The 21,612-nt window shown below is 41.8% G+C and overlaps 1 protein-coding gene across 29 annotated transcripts in view; it reads right to left on the bottom strand.

Annotated features, from left to right (window-relative positions):
• The window catches only part of SLMAP (sarcolemma associated protein), a 102,392-nt gene that overhangs the window by 61,544 nt on the left and 19,236 nt on the right, over positions 1–21,612 (bottom strand). For all 29 annotated transcript variants that reach the window (XM_070738449.1, XM_070738436.1, XM_070738441.1 and 26 more), the window contains exons 3-5: positions 11,836–11,983; positions 10,006–10,078; positions 7,423–7,459 (exon numbers count right to left, since the gene is read on the bottom strand). In XM_070738449.1, the coding sequence (XP_070594550.1) occupies positions 7,423–7,459; positions 10,006–10,078; positions 11,836–11,983 (258 nt within the window). The remainder of the gene's footprint in view (positions 1–7,422; positions 7,460–10,005; positions 10,079–11,835; positions 11,984–21,612) is intronic.

Consider the following 21,612-nt stretch of genomic DNA (forward strand, 5'->3'; position numbering starts at 1 on the left):
CCGGGAGAATTGGAATTGGAGGAAATGCGTAGAGTAGGCCTGGGGGCCATGGACTCCGGAGGGCATTGATTGCTTCCGCTCCCGGGGATGGAAATCTGGAAAAGAAGCGAGGGAGTTGGGCGTTTGCATTGGTCGCGAAGAGATCCAGGACTGGTAGGCCGAATCTGAGGCTGATTTGATGGAACAGATCCTGATGGAGGTTCCACTCTCCTGGGTCTATCGTTGCTCGAGATAGCCAGTCCGCCTGGACGTTGAGGCTCCCCGAGATGTGGTCGGCTAGGAGCGACCGAAGATGTTTTTCCGCCCAAAGGCCTAACTTGAGGGCCTCCCTCATGAGAGCCTTGGATCTCGTGCCCCCCTGTCTGCAAATATGGCTTTTTGTGGCAATGTTGTCGGTGAGAATGAGAACGTGCCGGTTGGGAATGCGAGGAGAGAAATGCTTCAGAGCCAGGGAAACGGCTCTTAACTCTAGCCAATTGATTGGCCTGGAAGCTTCCTCCGGGGACCACGTGCCCTGGGCTATCATCCCCTGGGCGTGGGCGCCCCATCCCGATAGACTGGCATCTGTGGTGATGACAAATTGATCCGGGCACCTGAACGGGGATCCTTTGTCCATGGCCGGAGACTTCCACCACTTGAAGGATCTGCGAACCCTTGGCGGGATGACAATGCGCCGATTTGAGTTGCTGTGCCCCGATCTCTGAAAGGGTAATAGGAGCCACTGGAGTTCCCTAGCATGAAGGCGAGCCCAGGGAATAATGCCTATGCATGACACCATCTTCCCCAAAAGGGAAGACAGAGTTACTATGGATACTGAAGAATTAGATAAAATGTTAGAAATTAACTCCCCTATACTGAGTTTTCTCTCGGGAGAGAGAAAAACCTGGGAGGATTCTGAATCGATAATGGAACCCAGGTGAGAAATGGATGTGGAAGGTTGGAGGTGGCTTTTTTCAAAGTTGATGGAGAAACCATGGTCCTGAAGGACTGACATGGTGATAGAAAGGTCTGTTTTTACTTTCTCTAGGGAGTTCCCATGAATCAAAATATCATCAAGATAACATAAAATGTGGATGGGAGACGCCCGGATATAGGCCGCCAGGGACCCCAAGAGCTTTGTAAAGACCCGAGGGGCCGAGGAAAGGCCAAATGGCATCGCCCTATACTGGAAATGCCTGCCTTGAAAGGAAAAACGTAAAAATTTTCTGTGGCATTTGGCTATAGGAATGTGAAGGTAGGCCTCAGTGAGGTCTAAGGAGACCATGAAATCTCCCGTGTGAATGGCGGCCAGAATAGAAGATAAGGAGTGCATCTTAAACTTCCTATATTTGATGAATAGGTTTAGTTTCTTTAAATCCAAAATAGCTCTCCAACCTCCAGATGACTTTGGAACCATAAATAGGATGGAGTAAAAACCTTGGCCCTTCTGACCGGAAGGAACCGGTTGAATGGCTCTGATGGACAATAGATGAGAAATGGCCTCCTCCATACGATTACAATCTGAGGAGGACCTGGGAGAAGGGCAGGAAATAAAACGTTTAGGGGGAGGAGAAATAAATTCTAAAAGAAGGCCTGTTTGAACAGTGTCAATGACCCAGGGGTCCTTGGAGGTGAGACGCCAATTAGAGGCGAAATGGGCTAGGCGACCCCCTATGGGAATAGAGGAGAGATTACCATCTAGGTTTTTTTGAAGCCCTGTTAGAGGAAGCTCCCCTTTGGAAGCGAAAACCTCTACCCCTGGAGTTCCTACCTTGGGAACGAAAGCGGGGGGAATACTGACCTGGAGATCTCTGATAGGAAGCCGTTTGATCTTGTTGGCGCCCTGGGCGACGAAAGGACTGCGTTTTGGTAACCTTTTTTGTGGTTGGACCCAAAACCTTCTTCTTGTCCGTGGTTTCCGTGAGGAGTGGATCCAGAAGATCACCGAAGAGAAGGTCGCGCTTTAAGGGTCCCTGGGATAACTGCCACTTCTGGCGTACTCCCGCTTGCCAAGGGCGAATCCATAGGAGTCTTCTTGCCGTTGTAGAAGCTGCAATAGACTTAGCAGAAAATCTAGTAGATTGCAAGGTGGCATCAGCCACGTACTGGGCAGCTGCAAAGACCTTGTTGAAGTCTTGTTGACCTCTCAAGTCATCGGGAGGAATATGCTGTTGAAGTTGGCGAAGCCACAGCAGCATGGCTCTGGAGAAAAAGGAAGCCGCTGCAGAACTTTTAATGGCCCAGGAATCTGCGGTGAATCCTCTTTTGAGCATTTGTTCAATGCGCTTGTCCTCTGGGCGGAGGACTTCCTCCGCCTCGCCTGGCACAGCCGCTGCCGAGTGAAGGATTTTGACAGGTTCATCCGGTTTGGGAAAGGATAGAAGCTCTTCATAAGAAGAGGAAAGTTTGTACAACTTTCTGTCCTTGGTGGAGGGATTAAGGCCAGAGGCTGGGAAATCCCACTGTTTGAGTAAAGCATCTTTAAACAATTTAGGCATAGGAATTACCTCGTTATCCTCCTGTTCCTCTGTGAAGTAAGGTAAATTCTCCTCCGGGGGATCAGTGGAAGTGGAGGCTTGTTTCTCCTGGGCCGCTAATCCCGTAGAAATCCTAGCTTTGAGGAGGAGAGATTTGAATAATTGAGAAGGAAAAATGGTAATTGGAGAAGGAACCTTTATTTGGGATTCCTCATCATCTGATAGGCCTTGAAAAGGATCCTCATCATCCTCCATATCCTCATATTCGTCCTGAGAGGAATCTGAATCATCCTGAATAGGAGCTCTAACCGCTGGGGAAGAACCCAAGGGGCGGGAGGGACGAGAAGGAGGAGGAGGTAAGGGAAGCTCATTGATGGTGGAGAGTTTGGCATCAATGGCCTTAGACAACACAGCAAAAATAGATTGGAACTCAGGAGGTAAACTGGAAATATCAGCAGGGATGGCAGAAGAATCCCTAAAGGCCTGGGAAGATCCTGGCTGGGGGGAATCTTCAATAATATCTGGTTCCTCTGGACCTATGCCCCATAGGTTAGGTTGGGGTCTGTCTAGGTTAGGCTCATCCAGAGATAACACAGGGACCCCAGAAGGAGGTAGACTAGCAGCCTCTGGGGGGTCTTGACTACTGATTACTTGGGCCTGCACTTTCAAACGTTTAGCTGATTTGTCATGGATTCTTTGTAGGGCTAGGTCCCTTCTCTTCTCGGCCCTGGTGACCTTGGTCGAGGGGCGGGCCCCTGGAGAAGAGGAGGAAGAGGCCTGGGGGATACTAGTAATCTCATCGCCTGTAGGCCTGGCCTCTCTGGGACCTTTAGTTGTGCCTCTCTTGGGAAAGGTAGCCATAGTCTGACAATTAACAGAAGACAAGGCTGACCCAATAACTGAATAAATAAGGAGAAGAATTTCAAGGACTTCCCAAGAGGAATGGATCCTGCTTCGAGGCCTCGAAGCTGCTGAGACTTGAGGACAATCTGGGCAAACCCAGAGTTCGTGTCCCCAGATCCAGCGGGGCCAGCCTCCCTAAACTTATTAATTAAGTAAACCAAGGCACTCTGGTTGGAGGCTTAGCCGGTGGAGAATTTAGCCTGGGACCCCCAAGGCCCGCTCCGGGATCCACGCGGTGGACTGAGGCCTACGCGGCTGGCAGGAGGCCAACACGAGAGGCCTAGATTTAAAAAGGGCGCGAAGGCCTTCGCGCCGAAAAATCGCTCCGTAAAATTTCTTAAAGGGGAAGCGATCGACTAAGTCCAGGAGACTATAGAGGCGTCTCACTCCGCAGGAGGTATTCTTAAGCCCTTTAATATTTATATATACAATAAAGAATCAATAAATCAATAGATTAATACTTGCACCAGAACCTCCAGGCCAAAGGATTAAAAGAATCCACAAGCGGCCGCGGGGATCGTACACGGCAAAACCGCCGGGGGAAAACGAAACCGCAACTTCTCCAAAGGAAAAAAGCCGAGCCGCAAACGGCTGGCGCTATTAGTGCAAGTAAATAATAATGATAAAACAATTCTTACTACTTTTGAAGGAAAAGATCGAAGGGAAGGTGTTAGAATGTTGAACGAGCTATCACAATACAACCGCAGGATATGCGAACTGAGCGAATTCTGGGGAAGGGGCGGATCCGGCAAGCTTTTTTAATACTAGGCTCAGTTCCACCGGATTGGACATGAGCAACCCATGTGACTGCTGGACCCGCTCCTTCAGTACGGAGAACTAGGTAATCACAAATAATGGGAGGAGAGAGAGCTCTGGAACAGACTATTAGATTGATTTGCCCACTTTTAGGGAGAAATGTATTGTTTAGTAGAAAACAAAATTGAGATTTATTAAAACAAGTAATGCCGATTTATTCTCCTGTGAGATTGTAGTAAGAAGGATGAAACATTAGACTCTCTCTGTGTGTGAAAAAGACAGGATAAAGGATGGGTAGGTGGATGGATGGATGGATGATGCAGAAGAGACTGTACCAATGACTCTAGGATAATGACTGGAAAAAAAGAGTCAAATGATATCCCATAAGCTCCATTTCAGGGGTGGGTTTCAAAAATCTTAGCAAGGGTTTCTCTGTCCACTTGCTGGGTGGACGTGGCCTAGTCAGCCTCCTGTACCATGGCGGGGGGGGGGGGTTAGAATTTATGCCCTCCCTGGGCTCCAGAGTCTTTCTTCGAGCTTCTGGGAGGGTGAAAACTCCTGGCTGGCTCTGCCCCCTCCTTGAGCCTTCAAGCATGTCCTGCATTTACCTGCATCCAAAACAGGCCACGTGGGTCAGAGGAGGCAGGGCCAGCCAGAAGTGGGATTTGGGGGTTCTCCAAACTGCAAGAATCTTAGCTAGAAGTTTTCTTGAACTCCTGCGAACCCCCAACAGCCCACCCCTGCTCCATTCTAAGCCCCATGCTGTTTAACATATTTATGAATTATGCGAGAGGTTAAATATAACCATGAAATTTGCAGATGACACAAACATGGACAAGTAGCAAATAACGTATAGGCCAGTTTCAAGGTTTAGGAACATTGTGATAAACTGTAACAAAAGGCAGATATCAGTAAGACTTTAAATAGGAATAAAACAGAAAGATCCACATTTGCCTAGGAAAAATCAAAGGCAAGAATATAGGATGGAAGAATGATACTGACAGGAGTATATTCACAAAGGATCTGGGTGTCTTGGCAGATCAGTCTGATACAGCTGATGTCAGTCCGAAGCCAGAATGCTTGGAGGTCTTGGCCTGCCATATTATGCTATGTTCTTTTGGAATCTTTCTTGCTGTGGGAATTGGGAGGAGCGGTTGCATGAGGAGTTAGAGGTAGACAAAATAATTTCATTTCAGAGTTTCAAGGTTGTCTTTTGTCAGCACCGGGCCAGAAGAAGATGGGAGTGTACGGACCCAGTTGCAGAAAATTTGTGGTCCATGTGGCAAACTTGTGGGTGTGGGACAGAAAACTGTAACCCGGAAGGCGAAATCCTGGGGAAATCAGATCCAGGTTTCCATAGAGACATACCAAGATGGCTTTAAGAATAAATTGCAACTTTGAGTAAGTCTTTGCCTCGGACTCTGATTTAAACTTAAATGTTAATTGGAATGCTGACAGCTGGGGGGGTGGGGAATCTTGGGCTGCTTCAAAAGAAATATAGTGTGAGATTGAAAGAAGTCACTGATCCTCTGCTTTCTTCATTCATCAGACTACACCTGGAATACTGCATTCAATTTTGGACACCACATTATAGGAAGGGCACTGTCAAATTGTAACACATTCAAAGGATTGTCACATGACTGTAATTAAAATTAGGTAAGAGCCTAGAAACAGAAACCCATAAAGAATGGTTGGAAATACTGATGTTATGTGTATGATAAAGGGCTGTGTTATGTTCCAATATTAGCGTATACATTAGTGTTTAATGGTTACATTTTTAGTTTTTTGCTTGTTTATTTTCCTGTGGATGTTTCATTACCAGGCTAAGTAAATCATAAACGTTATACAGAAAATGGATAGAACTGTTTAGAATATTACAAGATACGATTTTTTAAAAATCACTAAAGTCCTCATTAAATGAATTAACATGTAATGTTTTTGACACATTTGTTTAATTGGGTTCTCTTTATCTAGTTCAGTGGTGTCAAACTGGTGGCCTGCAGGCCAGATGTGTCACCCTAGCTCCATGAATGAGGAAAATGTCATGAAACATCACGTGATGGCAACATGACACAGAGAATTTGACATCTTTGATCTAGTTGTATGGGGAACAGACAACATTTGAGTATATTTATGCAGAAATTATCAAAATTCAAGCGTTTTCTCAAAACTTAATATACCACTGTATATATTTGGATTCAATAAGAAAAAAAATAAAAATCAATTTGAATTTGTAAATATTTACCCCTCAAAAATGGGGTTAGTATTATTTGCATTCAGAGTAATTTTTATGAAGCAATATAAACACAGGAAAAATCAAATGTAACATACAACATTTGTAAAAATGAATTCGAACAATGACTTCTACATCACAAGCCTATCAAAATTCTTTTTTAATCATATAGAAAAAGTTTGGAGAACTTTGTCTAGATATATAGACAATATAAATCCAAGAGAAGCCATTTATATATAGTATTAAGTCTAATAAAAGACTACAAAAATGTGGCTTTCTCTGGGCTTAATTTTCTTCCTTATATGGAAGAAATAACCTAGTAAAATGCTTATTACCTTGGTAGAGTACTTAATATACTATTAGTCATTGTTCTGGAATGTTTAATGTTCAAGATATTGTTTTTACATAGCCAACTGCAAAAGTACACAAGAATGTACCTGCACTGCAAAATTTAACTTTCAAATCCACATTGGTCTTTAACCTAGCTTCTATTAGTATGAAGATTAGAAATCAAAGGTACTTCTAATTAGATTGTTATTGCTACAACTCTTCATACTTCATACATTCTAAATAATGTAAAACATAAGCAGTATACTATAATGATACTAACCCTTTATTTTAGTTTCTTAGCAGATAACAAAATTCAGGATTAAAATTTAATCTTTTAATTAACCAATGATATGTTACATAAATTATAGTCTGCCTATAATTCAAGTCTATCACATGCAATTTAATGTCTTTTGTGCCACAGCAAATGAAACAATTATTTAAGTGATGCTAATCTGCCTTCATTAACTAATCTGAAATAATTACATAAGTTTGACAATAGACAAAAAGCACAACAGGAAGCACTGGTCACGGAATTTTTTTTAATGTGTATTTATCTTAAACAGGATTACCACAAAAAGACATCTACATTTATACTACAGTATCATTACTTTGTTTAATAGTGACTAAAGTTTGAAGAGTTAAGGAACTATAGAAGACAATAAATCATAGCTCTGATCTGTGAGAAATATAATGTCTCCCTTGCAAAACTGGGATACTGAAGGAGAAATATTCTAAGAGGCTTACCTTATCAACAGGACTTGGTAATGGAGCATGGATGACACTATAAGGGGAAAAAGCGATCAATTAAAAATATTTCCACCATATTTACAAAGAAGAAATGAACCTTCAGTTCTCCGTTTCTCATATCATTTGTCTCTCCCACTCCCACTCTCACCCACACACAGCATTCTAAAATCAATAAAATCCTACATGCAATAAACATATTATGGCTGCCAACACCAGTGATGCCAATTATAGAGAAATCAACAATAAAAGCATGAACGTAATGCTCTGTATATATGTGCACATGTACAGGGGAAACTCAAAAAATTAGAATATTGTGCAAAAGTTCATTTATTTCAGTAATGCAACTTAAAAGGTGAAACTAATATATGGGAGAGACTCATTACATGCAAAACAAGATAATTCAAGCCGTGACTTGTCATAATTGTGATGATTACGGGGTACAGCTCATGAAAACCCCAAATCCACAATCTCAGAAAATTACAGTATTGTGAAAAGGTACAATATTCCAGGCTCAGAGTGTCCCAAATTAATCAGCTAATTAAGCCATAACACCTGCAAATGGTTCCTGAGCCTTTAAATGGACTCTCAGTCTGGTTCAGTAGAAATCACAGTCATGGGAAAGACTGCTGACCTGACAGTTGTGCAGAAAACCATCACCGACACCCTCAATAAGGAGGGAAAGCCTCAAAAGGTAATTGCAAATGAAGTTGGATGTTCCCAAACTGCTGTATCAAAGCACATTAATAGAAAACTATGTGGAAGGGAAAAGAGTGGGGGGAAAGTTGCACAAGCAGCAGGGATGACTGCAGCCTGGAGCGGATTGTCAGGAAAAGGCCATTTAAAAGTGTTGGAGACTTTCACAAGGAGTGGACTAAGGCTGGAATCAATGCATCAAGAGCCACCACACACAGATGGATTCTGGACATGGGCTTCAAATGTTGTATTACTCTTGTCAAGCCACTCTTGAACAACAAACAACGTCAGAAGCGTCTTACCTGAGCTAAAGAAAAACAGACCTGGTCTGTTGCTCAGTGGTCCAAAGTCTTCTTTTCTGATGAGAGCAAGTTTTGCATCTCATTTGGAAACCAAGGACCCAGAGTATGGAGGGAGAATGGAGGGAGGCACACACTGCAAGATGTTTGAAGTCCAGTGTGAAGTTTCCACAGTCTGTGGAATTTGGGGATTTGGGGAGCCATGTCATCCAATGTTCCCTCTAATTTTTTTTCGGTTTAGAGGCGGGATTTGTGTTAGGGGAAAAAGATGCGAGTGGGTAGCAGCAGCAGCAATCTGGAAGCAAATAAAGGGTAAAAGGCACTCGGACCCCTGGAGTTCTTTGCTCAGTGGAAGGGCGAGTAACGTGAGTTCAGGCTCACCAGTCTCTGTAAGGAGCCGGAAGGGAATCTCCTCCGCAGAGCCTTATGTCGGGTGTCTACGCTGAAGTTGAAAATCCTGCGCAGCAATTATCGCGTGCGTTAGCGCGCAGGGCGCACCTTAGCAGGAACAGTGATGTCATCTACTGGTGTTAGTCCACTGTGCTTCATTAAGTCCAGGGTCAACGCAGCCATCTACCAGGAGATTTTGGAGCACATCATGCTTCCTTCCGCAGATGAACTTTATGGGGATGCTGACTTCAATTTTCCAGCGGGACTTGGCCACACTATCCAAAGCACCAAAACCTGCTTCAATGAGCATGGAATTACTGTGCTTGATTGGCCATCAAACTCACCTGACCTGAACCCCATAGAGAATCTATGGGGCATTGCTAAAAGAACGATGAGAGACATGAGACCGAACAATACAGAAGAGCTCAAGGCTGCTATTGAAGCATTCTGGTCTTTCATAATACCTCAGCAGTGCCACATGCTGATATCTTCCATGCCATGCCACACTGAGGCAGTAATTGTGGCAAAAGGGCATATGTACTCAAATACTGAGTACATATGCATGCTCATACTTTTCAGAGGTCCAATATTGTTGTGTGTACAATCCTTGTTTTATTGATTGCATGTAACATTCTAATTTTCTGAGATTGTGGATTTGGGGTTTTCAGGAGCTGTACCCCATAATCATCACAATTATGATTAATCATGGCTTAAATTATGTTGCTTTGCAAGTAATGAGACTCTCTCATATATTAGTTTTACCTTTTAAGTTGCATTAACTGAAATAAAGGAACTTTTGCACGAAATTCTTTTTTTTTTTTAGTTTCACCTGTATATTTGCCAGAAGTCCCATGCAAAAGAAGAGGACAGGGTTAAGAGAAAAAGCATATTAATGAATAACTAAGATATCAGGTTCATTGATTTCTATCTGCACATATCAACCATTGCCTTACATACAAATGCAGACCTATTGCACATAGAAAAGGAAAATTACAAAATTAACTTCTTCCTTTTATCAAGAAACATCAAAAAGAAAAAAATAGGATGGAAATAAATAAATAAATAGAAGGGGTAGCTGCATGGCTGCCAACCATGGCTCATGTATTAAAATTCCTGAACGAAAAAAATTAGGCTGTGCTTATATATAGGAAATTTCTCTAATATCTGAATATTAAAATAATGTTGAAGCTGCACTTACTCTGACCGTAGCCTAGCTTCCATACCATCAGGGAGAAATAGTTTTATTGTTGAGACAATGCATCCATGAGTGACTGTATATAAAAAAAAATACTTTAAGTTCTAAGTATCCAGTTTCTAATAATTACATTACTAAAGCAATTTATGATAATTGCAATAATGTTAACAAGAAGAAACAAAAGCAATACACAAATGAAAACTGAACATTTCAGGGGTGGGGGGGAAGAAAATTTAAATAGTCTTTCTTTCCAAGAAATAAAAGTAGCAGGCTATTTAAAAATATCAAGAAGACCTAAGCCCCATGCTACTTCCCACCTTGAAAAGATCAATTTCTCTAGCTTATCCCAATAATTTCATTATGATATTCTAATCTTCAGAGGGTTGAATATGAGGCTTCCAGTGTCACCTTCTGGAATTGACTTCAAAGTAAAGAAAGAAATTAATGTAAAAGGATGCCTCCCAAACCCATTCTCACCTATAGGTAGACTTGGCACAGATTAAAAGGTCTACTGCAGAGGTCAGCAACCTTAAACACTCAAAAGCCACTTGGGCCCGTTTCCCACAGAAAACAAAGCACTAGGAGCCACAAAACCTGGGTGGGCATGGCCAATTCGATGTCACTCACTCCCACCCAGCCACATGACCACCACCACAGCCATGCCTACCCAGGTTTTGTGGCTCTGTATTTTCTATGGAAAATAGGTAACTGCCTCTCTGTCTCTCTCTCTCTCCCTCCCTCCCCCTCCTCTCTTTCTCCCTCTATTTCCTACTATCTTTTTCTCTCTTTCTCATCTCTCATTTTCTCTATCTCCCTCTCCCTCTTCTCTTTCTTTTTCTCTCTATCTTACTCTCACCCTATTCTCTCCATGCTCCTCCAGGCCCGTCCTGCTGAGGGAGGAGAGCAGCCCTGATGCCTCCCCCCCCCCCATGGTCTCAGCTATCATTGCCCAGTGAAACTAAGACAAACAGAAACATAGCTCTTGCTGAAAGAGCCGACGTCGGGGAAGGCACATGAAATAGAAAATGGTGCTTTCCACTGCAAGACCAGACCACATCTTTCCGTCATCGAATTCGCTTATGGGGGTGCATCTGCCGGGCCATCTCTCCCCCTCCTCCACTGGGCTGTTGTGCTCGGCAAGGCAGGGGAGCACTTCCCCACGCCGCCCCTTTGTTTCTCTTGACCCTGCCGATAAGGGAGGAGGAAGGCCAAGATTGAGGAATGTCCCCTACCCTGCAAGATCCGCCCCCACCATTCTCTCCCAGCAGTCTTTGCTGGTGGCAACAGCAAATGGAGCAGGTGGAAAGTCAAGTCCAGGGGCACTTTGCTCCTGCCCCAGGGCTCCGACCATGCCACTGCCACATCAGGGTGACAGGGAATTGCAGCAGAGGGCCCAAAGAGCAGCATGAGGCTCCAGAGCTGCAGGTTGCTGACTCCTGGTCTAGTGAAAATGTCCAACTATAAGCACAGCTAGATATAACCTAAGAGAACCCTCATGAATTCCAAAAAGTCTATAAAATCTTAGTTGCTCCAATGTAGGTGATTTCTAAATCAGCACTGCGCCTATCCAACTACTTCAGGTAGAATAACCACTGGAAAATGGGAAGAGCATCATCATCCAAGAAAGTATGGTATACTTGCCTCACTTCTTGAAGAAACTCGTAGATAATTCTTTACAATATCAAACTCAAACACCCATATTCTCCATTTGTTTAAAGCTTATTTTGTGATAAAATGTACTTGAAATGTACATTAAAATGTACTTGAAATGTACATTAAAATGTACTTGAAATGTACAATGGCAGACTAAAAGAAAGTGATCCATACTCTTACCTTTCCTTGTATTCTCTGTTACATCTACACCAAACTGTATAATATCTCCAGAAAGAATTTCACATGGTGGACTCTCTTCAGATCCTCTGCTCAATCTCTGACTATTTATAAAGGTACCATTACTGCTCTTAGTGTCTTGAAGGTAGAACTATAAGACAAATAAAATAAGCCTGTAACTTTTTCTGACATGTTATTTAAAGTTTAAGTCAAATTTAAGATTACAATGAGAGAAATTCACTAATATGAAAATTAAAAGAGAATATTTATGAGGATTCAAGTGCAGATGTCTCTATTATAATTGCAGCTGAGTAATAAATGAGGTTATTCCTTATACTTTGAGAATGGAAGAATCCCACAATTGATCATCTATTCATTGGATTGCATTCACTTCTATTCTGTTGTCTAGAAATACAGTATATGTTTAAATTAATTATTAACCTTTAATAAATTATGTACCATTTAAATGACTGTCTTTCTTTTCTTCTTTACCCAAACTCTCCATCATTTCCCTGAGTGATAGTGCTGTCCCTCAGCAAAGTATTAGTGTTGTAGAAGTTTGTTTTAAAAACAATATACCATATGTATCGGGAATTCTATTCATGGATGAAAGAGCTATAGTCATTCTTTATTTTCACTTTGTAACAAGTATGTTTAACATTAAAGCATGTTTAAATGTTTAAAAAGTGAAAGGAAACAAAAATTAAGAATAAAGGTACAGTGATCCCTCGATTATCGCGAGGGTTCTGTTCCAAGACCCCTCACGATAATCGATTTTTCGCGATGTAAGGTTGCGGAAGTAAAAACACCATCTGCGCATGCGCGCCCTTTTTTTCATGGCCGCGCATGCTCAGATGGTGGAGTTTGCGTGGGCGGCGGGGAAGACCCAGGGAAGGTTCCTTCGGCCGCCCAGCAGCTGATCTGCTCGGCAGCGCAGCGAGGAGCCAAATCGGGGTTTCCCCTTTGCGTGGGCGGCGGGGAAACCCCGATCTTCGTCTGCTCGCTGCTGCTGCGGCCGCCCAGCAGCTGATCTGCTCGGCAGCGCAGCGAGGAGCTGAATCGGGGTTTCCCCTTTGCATGGGCGGCGGGGAAACCCCGATCTTCATCTGCTCGCTGCTGCTGCGGCCGCCCAGCAGCTGATCTGCTCGGCAGCGCAGCAGCAGCGAGCAGACGAAGATCGGAGTTTCCCCGACGCCCACGCAAAGGGGAAACCCCGATTCGGCTCCTCGCTGCGCTGCCGAGCAGATCAGCTGCTGGGCGGCCGAAGGAACCTTCCCTGGGTCTTCCTCGCTGATGCCCCCGCTCGCCCGCCGCCTGCCGCCCACCCGCCGCCCGCCAGCAAGAGGGGGAGAGATAGAGAAAGAGAGAGAAGGAAAGAAAGAGATGAGAGAGGGAGGAAGAGAGTGTGAGAGAGGAAGAAGCAAGATAGAGAAAGAGAGAGAGAAAGGAAGATGAGAAAGGAAGGAAGAGAGTGACGTTATCGGGTGGGAAAAATCGCGATATAGCGTTTCGCGAAGAACGAGATCGCGAAAATCGAGGGATCACTGTACTCTGTGAGAGATTAATGTCCTCCACCCAATTTTTTTTCACTTCCATTGACAAAATATTGTGAAGGGAAAGAGATTTTATAAAACATAGTATTAAAGAAGGTAAAATGTTTCATCCAAGATCATCCAATATTTTCACACTAAAGCTATTTACTTGTATTGGTGCCAATAAAAGAGAATATTTGTTAGGTCAAGTTTGGAAAAAAAGAACAAACTCCCACTTCCTTCTAACACTGATGTTACCTAGTTTGATAATGAAATGTCTGCAAGAAAACCATCAAAAAAAGGTCTGCAACTTGGGAGTCCTCCTCGACCCACAGGTGTCACTGGAACATCGTCTCTCAGCTGTAGCGAGGGGGACGCTTGCCCAGGTTTGCCTGGTGCACCAGTTGCGGCCTTATTTGGACAGGGAGGCTCTCTTGATAGTCACTCATGTCCTCATCACCTCGAGGATCGACTACTGCAATGCTCTCTACATGGGGCTAACTCTGAAGAACGTTCGGAGACTACAATTGATCCAAAACGCAGCCACACAAGCTCTCATGGGCCTTCCCAGATATGCCCATGTTTTGCCATCACTCCACGAGCTGCACTGGTTGCCAACTAATCTCCAAATGCAATTCAAAGTGTTGGAGTTGATCTTTAAAGCCCTACATGACTTAGGACCTGATTATGTACGGGACCGTCTCTTGCCTCATGTATCCCATCGACCGGTTAGGGTCCACAGGGTTGGCTTTCTCCAGGTCCCATCAGCCAGACAATGCCAGCTGGCAGGCCCTAGGGGAAGGGCCTTCTCTGTGGTTGCCCATGCCCCCTGTAGACAGTGAACAACTGCCTACCCTAGACGAGTTTAAATCACCAGGACAGGATGGCCTACACCCCACTGTTCTGAAGGAATTGGCAGATGAGATTTCAGAACCACTGAACTACTGTATTTTTCAAACTATAAGACGCACCAGTGTATAAGATGCACCAATATTTTGTAGAGGTAAGAAGAAAAAATGTTTGCCATCCTCCAGCCCCCAGAGCACTCTACAAACCTCCCAAACCCTCTGTTCATCCCATTTCTGTGAAAAGCAGGCTGCTTTTTACTAATTTTTCACAAAATGTGGGCCTTTTGCCCTACCCCAGCCTCCAGGAGCACTCTGCAGATCTCCGAAACCCTACGTACACCCGTTTTTGTACAGGGTAGGGCTTCAGGAGGCCAAAACTGGCTGCATTTTGTATGTAAAATGCACCAACATTTCTACCCTCTTTTGGGGAGGGGGAGTGCATCTTATACTCTTAAAAAATAAGGTATAATTTTTTAAGATCCTGCAGCACCAGGGAACTGCAGAGAGCTGGAAAAAAGCTGATGTAGTTCCCATCTTCAAAAATTAAAAAAAGGATCCAGGAAACTACAGATGTATCAGCCTGACCGCAATACCAGGGAAGATTCTAGAAAATATAATCAAGCAATGAACATCTAGAATCAAACAAAGTAATAACCAAAAGCTAACATGGGTTTGTCAAAAACAGATCATACCAAACTAATCTTCTTGCATTGTTTAACAAAGTGACAAAATTAATGACAAGAGAATATTGTGGATATAATTTACTTGGACTTCAGTAAGGCATTTGATAATGTAGACCATAATCTACTACTAGATAAAGTAGAAAAGGTGGGTTAGACAGCATCACACTGGGTGGATTCGTAACTAGCTGACCAACCACACTTAAAGTATAGTCCTCAATAGAACTGCATCTACATGGAGTGAAATAAGGGCAGAATCTGTATATGCAGGTAGACCTCCATTAGGTCAATCGAGGCTAGAAAGTCACCCTCTTTCATGCCTCCAAAGATCAACTGAAGTGACTGCATTTTGAACCGCCTTTAAACGAGATGGTGATTCAGTCATTTGAGGTCAAGAATAGCTCTGCACCCACTTGTGGTCTTAGGAACCACAAAGAGAATTGAATAGAACCCCTGCCCTAGTTGATTCTCTGGAAACCACTGCATGGCTCAAATGTCCAGCAGGTACTGTATGGCTGAATCTGTAAGGGCCTTCTGTGAAGCATTTTTTGAGTGTATAAAGAACCTCAGGGGGGGCGGGGGGAGGAATTCCAGGGAGAGACCTGATCTCACTGTCTCCCTGACCCAAGTGTCTGAAGTAATCTCCTCTCATCGGTTGGCAAAAAGGGCCAGGCAGCCTCTGATGGGAGCTACTTGATGTAGGGAAAGGAGCAGCATCCTCCTCTTCAAAAGCGCCGTTTTGTAGGGAAGGGTCTACTCTAGCCAGCCTGTCTTGAAATCTTTATATTTGACCAAAAAATCCCTGTGATCAGGAAGAACCCATGGTATTAGATTGTTTCTTTACTGCCTGCAAACTTTTTGTTAATCAGTATACAGTGACATTTTTAAATTACAGCTTTCTAAAGATTTTAAAAATCAGATGTGACAAGACCATATTGTAAACCAAGTATGTGTGTATATTATTGTCCATATACAATACAATACTGAATTCCTGCTGTGTTTATTAGCTTCAAACATATTTATATTATGTCCTTTATGTTAAGATTTCAAAAGAGATTTGATATTTAACTTCTGTAATCATTCTCCATCCTGTCTTTTGCAATTTAAGCATTCCACCAGGAATATGAGTAATTAATTGGAAACAGAGGCAAGTAAAGAAGGGTGCGGCCTTTCCAATTATACATTTCTTAGTGCAAAAATGCAACTTAGAATATCTTGAAAATGATGTGTTTCTTTAACTGATTTTACTCCTTTATCATAAGTAATTCTTAAAGAGAAGAACTATAATTTCCTGACATATTTCTGATACTCAATAAGGAAAAAATCCTTAAAGACTTGGTAATGTTGGGTACTCATGGGGAATATTTTATCAGAACTTTATAAATAGTTTTGTGGAATAACTACTTTCCCTTTTATGCTGTTTCATATAACAAATATATGTATTACCCATTTTCAGCACAAACAAATAATATACATGATATGTATAAACATAAGAATGGAAAGTAATTGTCTCTCTCTACTTTGTTTAAACAGGAATCTCACTTGGTATAACATACAAATTCTGGGCACTACTATCTAAAAAGGATGTTAACAAACTGCATTTACAGCTGTTTACAGCATCCTGTGATCATGTGACCACACTTTACAATGTTTGCTGGAAACCTGCATTTATTTCTGTTTTTGGCAAAAAAACAAAAACAAAAACTACAGCAAGCACTGGAAGCTGGTTGTAAAATTAGGTGCAGATACATGGTGACCTTCTTAATCGCCAGCATAACTTACAATCATAGTTTCGGCCTCAATTATGATTGCAAATTAAGGACTACCTGTAAAAAAAGGTTATATAAAAATATTGTAGTCAATGAAAATATCTATTTAAAAAAATCAAAAAAACACCCATACCTATACAGGTTGTACGGATCAGGGGGGGCATGAACCACAATAGATAAAGATTCTCAAAAAATAACATTGTTAATCAATGGGACCAGACAGTAATTTTTTATTGTTTTTCACATTTAAAACTACTGCAAGCGCCCCCATAGTCACATGATAAAAATTCAGATGCTTAGCAATTGGCTCATATTTATGATGGCTGCAGTGGCCCAGGGTCATGTGATCACTTATTTTGACCATCTGACAAGCAAAGTCAATGGGGAAGCCATTGACTTGTTAACAACCATGTTACTATGAGGGTCGCCCAGAAAGTAATGCACCACATTTTTTTCCTTCAACAATTATTTATTGAACACAATGAAGCTTACACACAAGAAAGAATTGTGTTTCTTCTACACTCCCTATTTTTCCACGTAATCTCCGTCCCATTCTATGGCCTTCCTCCAGCGGGACACAAGGGTGTGTATGCCCTGTCGATACCATTCCTCGTTCTGGTCACGAAGTCATTTCTGTACTATGCGAATCACCTCTTCGTCATTCTCAAAATGTCTTCCGCAAACGGCACCCTTTAATGGCCCAGTTTATTCTCTACTGTACACAAACGTTTGTGAATGTTCCCAACAGTTTCCTTCTCCGCAGTGAGAAATTCAATGACACGTTCCTTGTAACATACATTACTTACAGACGCCATTTCGAAACGCTGCTGCAGCTATGCTATCTGTCTGAAGAAATGCAAAATTTACACATGCATTCCTGACAATTCAAATGATATATATCAAAAGTTTCGCATTCAAACCATTATTGTAGGCTGAGGGAAAAAATGTGGTGCATTACTTTCTGGGCGACCCTCGCAATTTAACAACTGCAGCAATTCATGTAGCAATTGTGAAAAGAAGAATGTAAAAAGAGGCATTACTCAATTAACAACTGCCTTGCTTAGCAAAAGAAATTTCAGGGGCGATTATGGTCCTAAACACCTAAATACTAGCTGTACAGTAATCCAATAAAAAGATGATCAGGAGGTGACTGTGTAAAGACCTTTGGAATCAGGAGCAACTGGAGTACTAGATGAACGTATTGTACAAAAGCCCTCTTCACCATAGTTGCCACTTGCTCTTTGAGCAGGAGCTGTAAGTCCAAGAGGTCCCTAAGATTACACATAAGTCTCAAATGGGAAAGCATGGTCCATTAAATACCAATGTTGGAATATCCCCAGAACGGGATGGCCCAAATAAACACAGGCATTTAGTATTTCAAGATTGAGCCTATTTCTGTTCCTCTCAATTCAGACCATCACAGCCTCCAGATTTTGACAGCACTGTTGGATCAGCTCAGGGTCAATATATACAAATGGAATACCATCAGCATATTGATGTTAGATGGTCCCAAATCAATAATTGACCTCACCCAGCAGTTTCATATAGATATTAAAGGGAATGATAGCCAAGTGTGAATGTCTCCCTGCCAATCCACAACAAATGAAACCAACCACTATCAGTTCTTCAAGGAAGATCAAGCTAAAAATCTCTCCAAGGGTGAAATGCTACCAGTTCAGTCCAGTTGGAACGTACTGGTAGCAGTGGCCGCTGGTGGTTCAGAAAACTGGTAGCCGTGACAACACAAGGCTCTGCCAATTCACCCGGACATTGTCATTTTTTTGTTTTTAACCTGTTGTGCATTTGCAGAGGGTAAAAAAAGTACGCAATTTTGGTAGGAAAAGAAGGTAGATTTCATCGCTGAATTTCCCCTTTTTTGTGTGTGATTTACAGGGTAGTTGTCTGGGAAGTTTATTCGTTGTTGCTCATAATCAGGCCCTTTGCTCCTTTTATCTGATGATTACCTCAAGACTGGCTATTCTTCCTCCCCTCAGGTGCATGCCTTCTTCCCTTTATAGCCACAGAGGAAGGAGAAAAACTATAGCAAAACAAATATTTAAGGTTCTTTCCAATGCTAATGTTCTTTCCAATTAAAAATACTGAATTTTAAAAACTTACCACTAGATACATAACTATCACAATGGATAAATTTTTACCATCTGGAAGTGGGCAGGCAATAGCAGCTGTTTTCCAAACAAAGCAAAATGTCACCCCCAAGTCACATTACTTAAATTTTGGGAGCTTGGCAACTGACACATATTTATGACTATAGGACATTAGTCCAATAACCATGGCTGACAGATATTACACTAACAGCTGACCCCATCCGCCCTGAGCATGCTGCTCCCTCCATGATCATCTTTTAATTCATATTGCAGTACTTTCAATATTTATTTTACTGTTTCATTGTTTTATACTTACACTTTTTATCAATTTAAATTCTACTATTGTAATCTGCCAGGGTAACCCATGCCAAGATAAATTTAATAATAAATAAATAAAAATAGATTAAAACACAAGTAAAAACACCATTAAGAGCCAGGTGATTCAGAAACTAGGTTAAGGACCCTAAAAATTACATTATTTATTTATTTATTTATTTTATTTATTCTATTTTTATGCCGCCCTTCTCCTTAGACTCAGGGTGGCTTACAACATGTTAGCAATAGCACTTTTTAACAGAGTCAGCATATTGCCCCCACAATCCGGGTCCTCATTTTACCCACCTCAGAAGGATGGAAGGCTGAGTCAACCTTCAGCCGGTGATTAGATTTGAACCACTGACCTTCAGATCTACAGTCAGCTTCAGTGGCCTGCAGTACAGCACTCTACCTGCTGCGCCACCCCGGCTCTACATTGTCAACATATTGACAAAACTATAGCCATGCTAGACCTCCATCAACTTCCCAATCCAACTGATTGTGAATTAAGATCTTCACAGCCTTCCGAAAGCATGATAGTATCAGGGTCAGCTATGTCTTGGAGGGAATATAACTCCACAAAACAGAAGTCATGATAGAAAAGAATTGCTTCTTGGGGCTCATAAGATGCTTCTGCTTCACAAATGGGAACTAAAACACACCCATGCTATAGATCTAGAAGGATATACTGAAACCACTAGGGATAAACAATCCATAAGTAATCTAGCCCATAAAGGCTTTTAGAGGTCAACTATCATACTGAATTGAACCCAGAAACCCACTTAAAACCAGTTCTGCTCATATAACAATAGTGGATAAACCCCAATATACCACTGTTTTAGACCAGTTTTCACTTCCAAACACTCATCAAGGACATGTCATGCAAATTACAACAATTTAATTAAAATATGACTACAACACAGGTGACTATGAGCTGTACATCATAATTAAGGAATAAATATAATTGGCACACAAGATGTAACTATACAAATTGGCTAATACACTTTGTGCATGAACGAATTTTGCAAACCTTCCTGATCACAGGAGGTTCCTATTCTCTTTGAGCAGAAGCTGCAAATCTATAGAATCCTTGAGGCACCAATTCTGCCTCAAGTAATATGTTTGCCCCCCAGATTTTCATAAATTAGTGATGAATCTAGAGATACTGTTGACCATGGTCTAGACGTAGTTGCATGTTGTGAGCCGCTCCAGGTCCTCAGAGAGGGGCGGCATACAAGTCTAATAAACACAAATATAAATACAATAGATTATAGCAGTAGAAGTCATAGGTTATAGCAGCAGAAGTCCTATTGGTTTCCCCAGGGCAAAGAATTTATGATAGTTTAGATATAATGTTGCATATCTAAAAATGTCAGCACTTATACGGGGCCATGAAAGTCATTAACCGAATCAATCATCTTACCAATGGTTCTGGGCTGACATATCAGTCACTAGGTAAAAAAGTAATCAGAGAATATATATTTCCTGCTACTTTCTTCAAGAAGTGCCCAATAACCCTTTGGCCTCTGAACCAGAAAAAAACCCTTTCAAATGCTATCTTCTTCTACACTGGCCTAACAGGCAACAGATTTAAGCATTGTAAGTAATTTGTATTAAGAGGCATATTCTGTAGATCGGGCCTTAGTAATTAATTATCTACCAGTTTTATTTTACAGCTAGTCTTCCTGGTGAAATAAGTATGAAATACAGTCTAACTAGTTGGGTTTAGGTGTTTTCATAGCATAACTGACTTGGTGAAATTAGTTTACCGTAATTGTGTGAATGATCAGATATATTCTAAGTTGAAATTAAAGTTGTGGAGGTTAGTTGACCAGGTCTATTAACTCTTTTTTCTTGTTATTACAGACTCATTTTATAGACTATCTAGGGCTGGTGATTACAATTTTTAGCTAGCTATATATCCACTAAGATCCAACTTGGTATAATGGTTAAGGCACTAGACGAGAAACCTGGAGTTCTGGTATCATCTTGGACACAAAGCCAGCTAGGTGACCATTGGCCAGTCACTTTCTCAGCTGTAGAAAGGCGGCAAGGGTAATTTCTGAAAATTCATGCCAAGAAAACTACAGAGACTTATCCAGATAGTTTCAGAGTTTCAAATATGACTGAATAGGAGAACTAAAAAGGAAAACTACATTTTCATACTATTTAGTGAACACTTAACTAGCATGTTAATGTTGAAATGTTTTGCTGAAATAAAGAAATTGTCACCCTATCCACCTTCTACCTTAGTCCCACTTCGGTACTACTTTGGGCCAGTCACTTTGCCAAGACCACACTGGCTTGTTGATGTGTGGAAAACAGAAGATAGGAACATTAGGTATACATGTCACCTGAATTTTAGGTAGGCTTAAAAAAAAATCAAGTAATAAAATGTTTTAAAAATCAAGATCCTTACAGAATGATTGTTTTAGACTGGTTGATCTGTAATCCCTGACTATTCTTTCCCCCTTTAAAAATAGTGGTAGTGTTTGTCCTGTTCCAATCATATGCCTCTTCAGCTAGCTATA

Source organism: Erythrolamprus reginae, chromosome 2 (genome assembly GCF_031021105.1).
Source record: "Erythrolamprus reginae isolate rEryReg1 chromosome 2, rEryReg1.hap1, whole genome shotgun sequence".
NCBI lineage: Eukaryota > Metazoa > Chordata > Lepidosauria > Squamata > Dipsadidae > Erythrolamprus > Erythrolamprus reginae.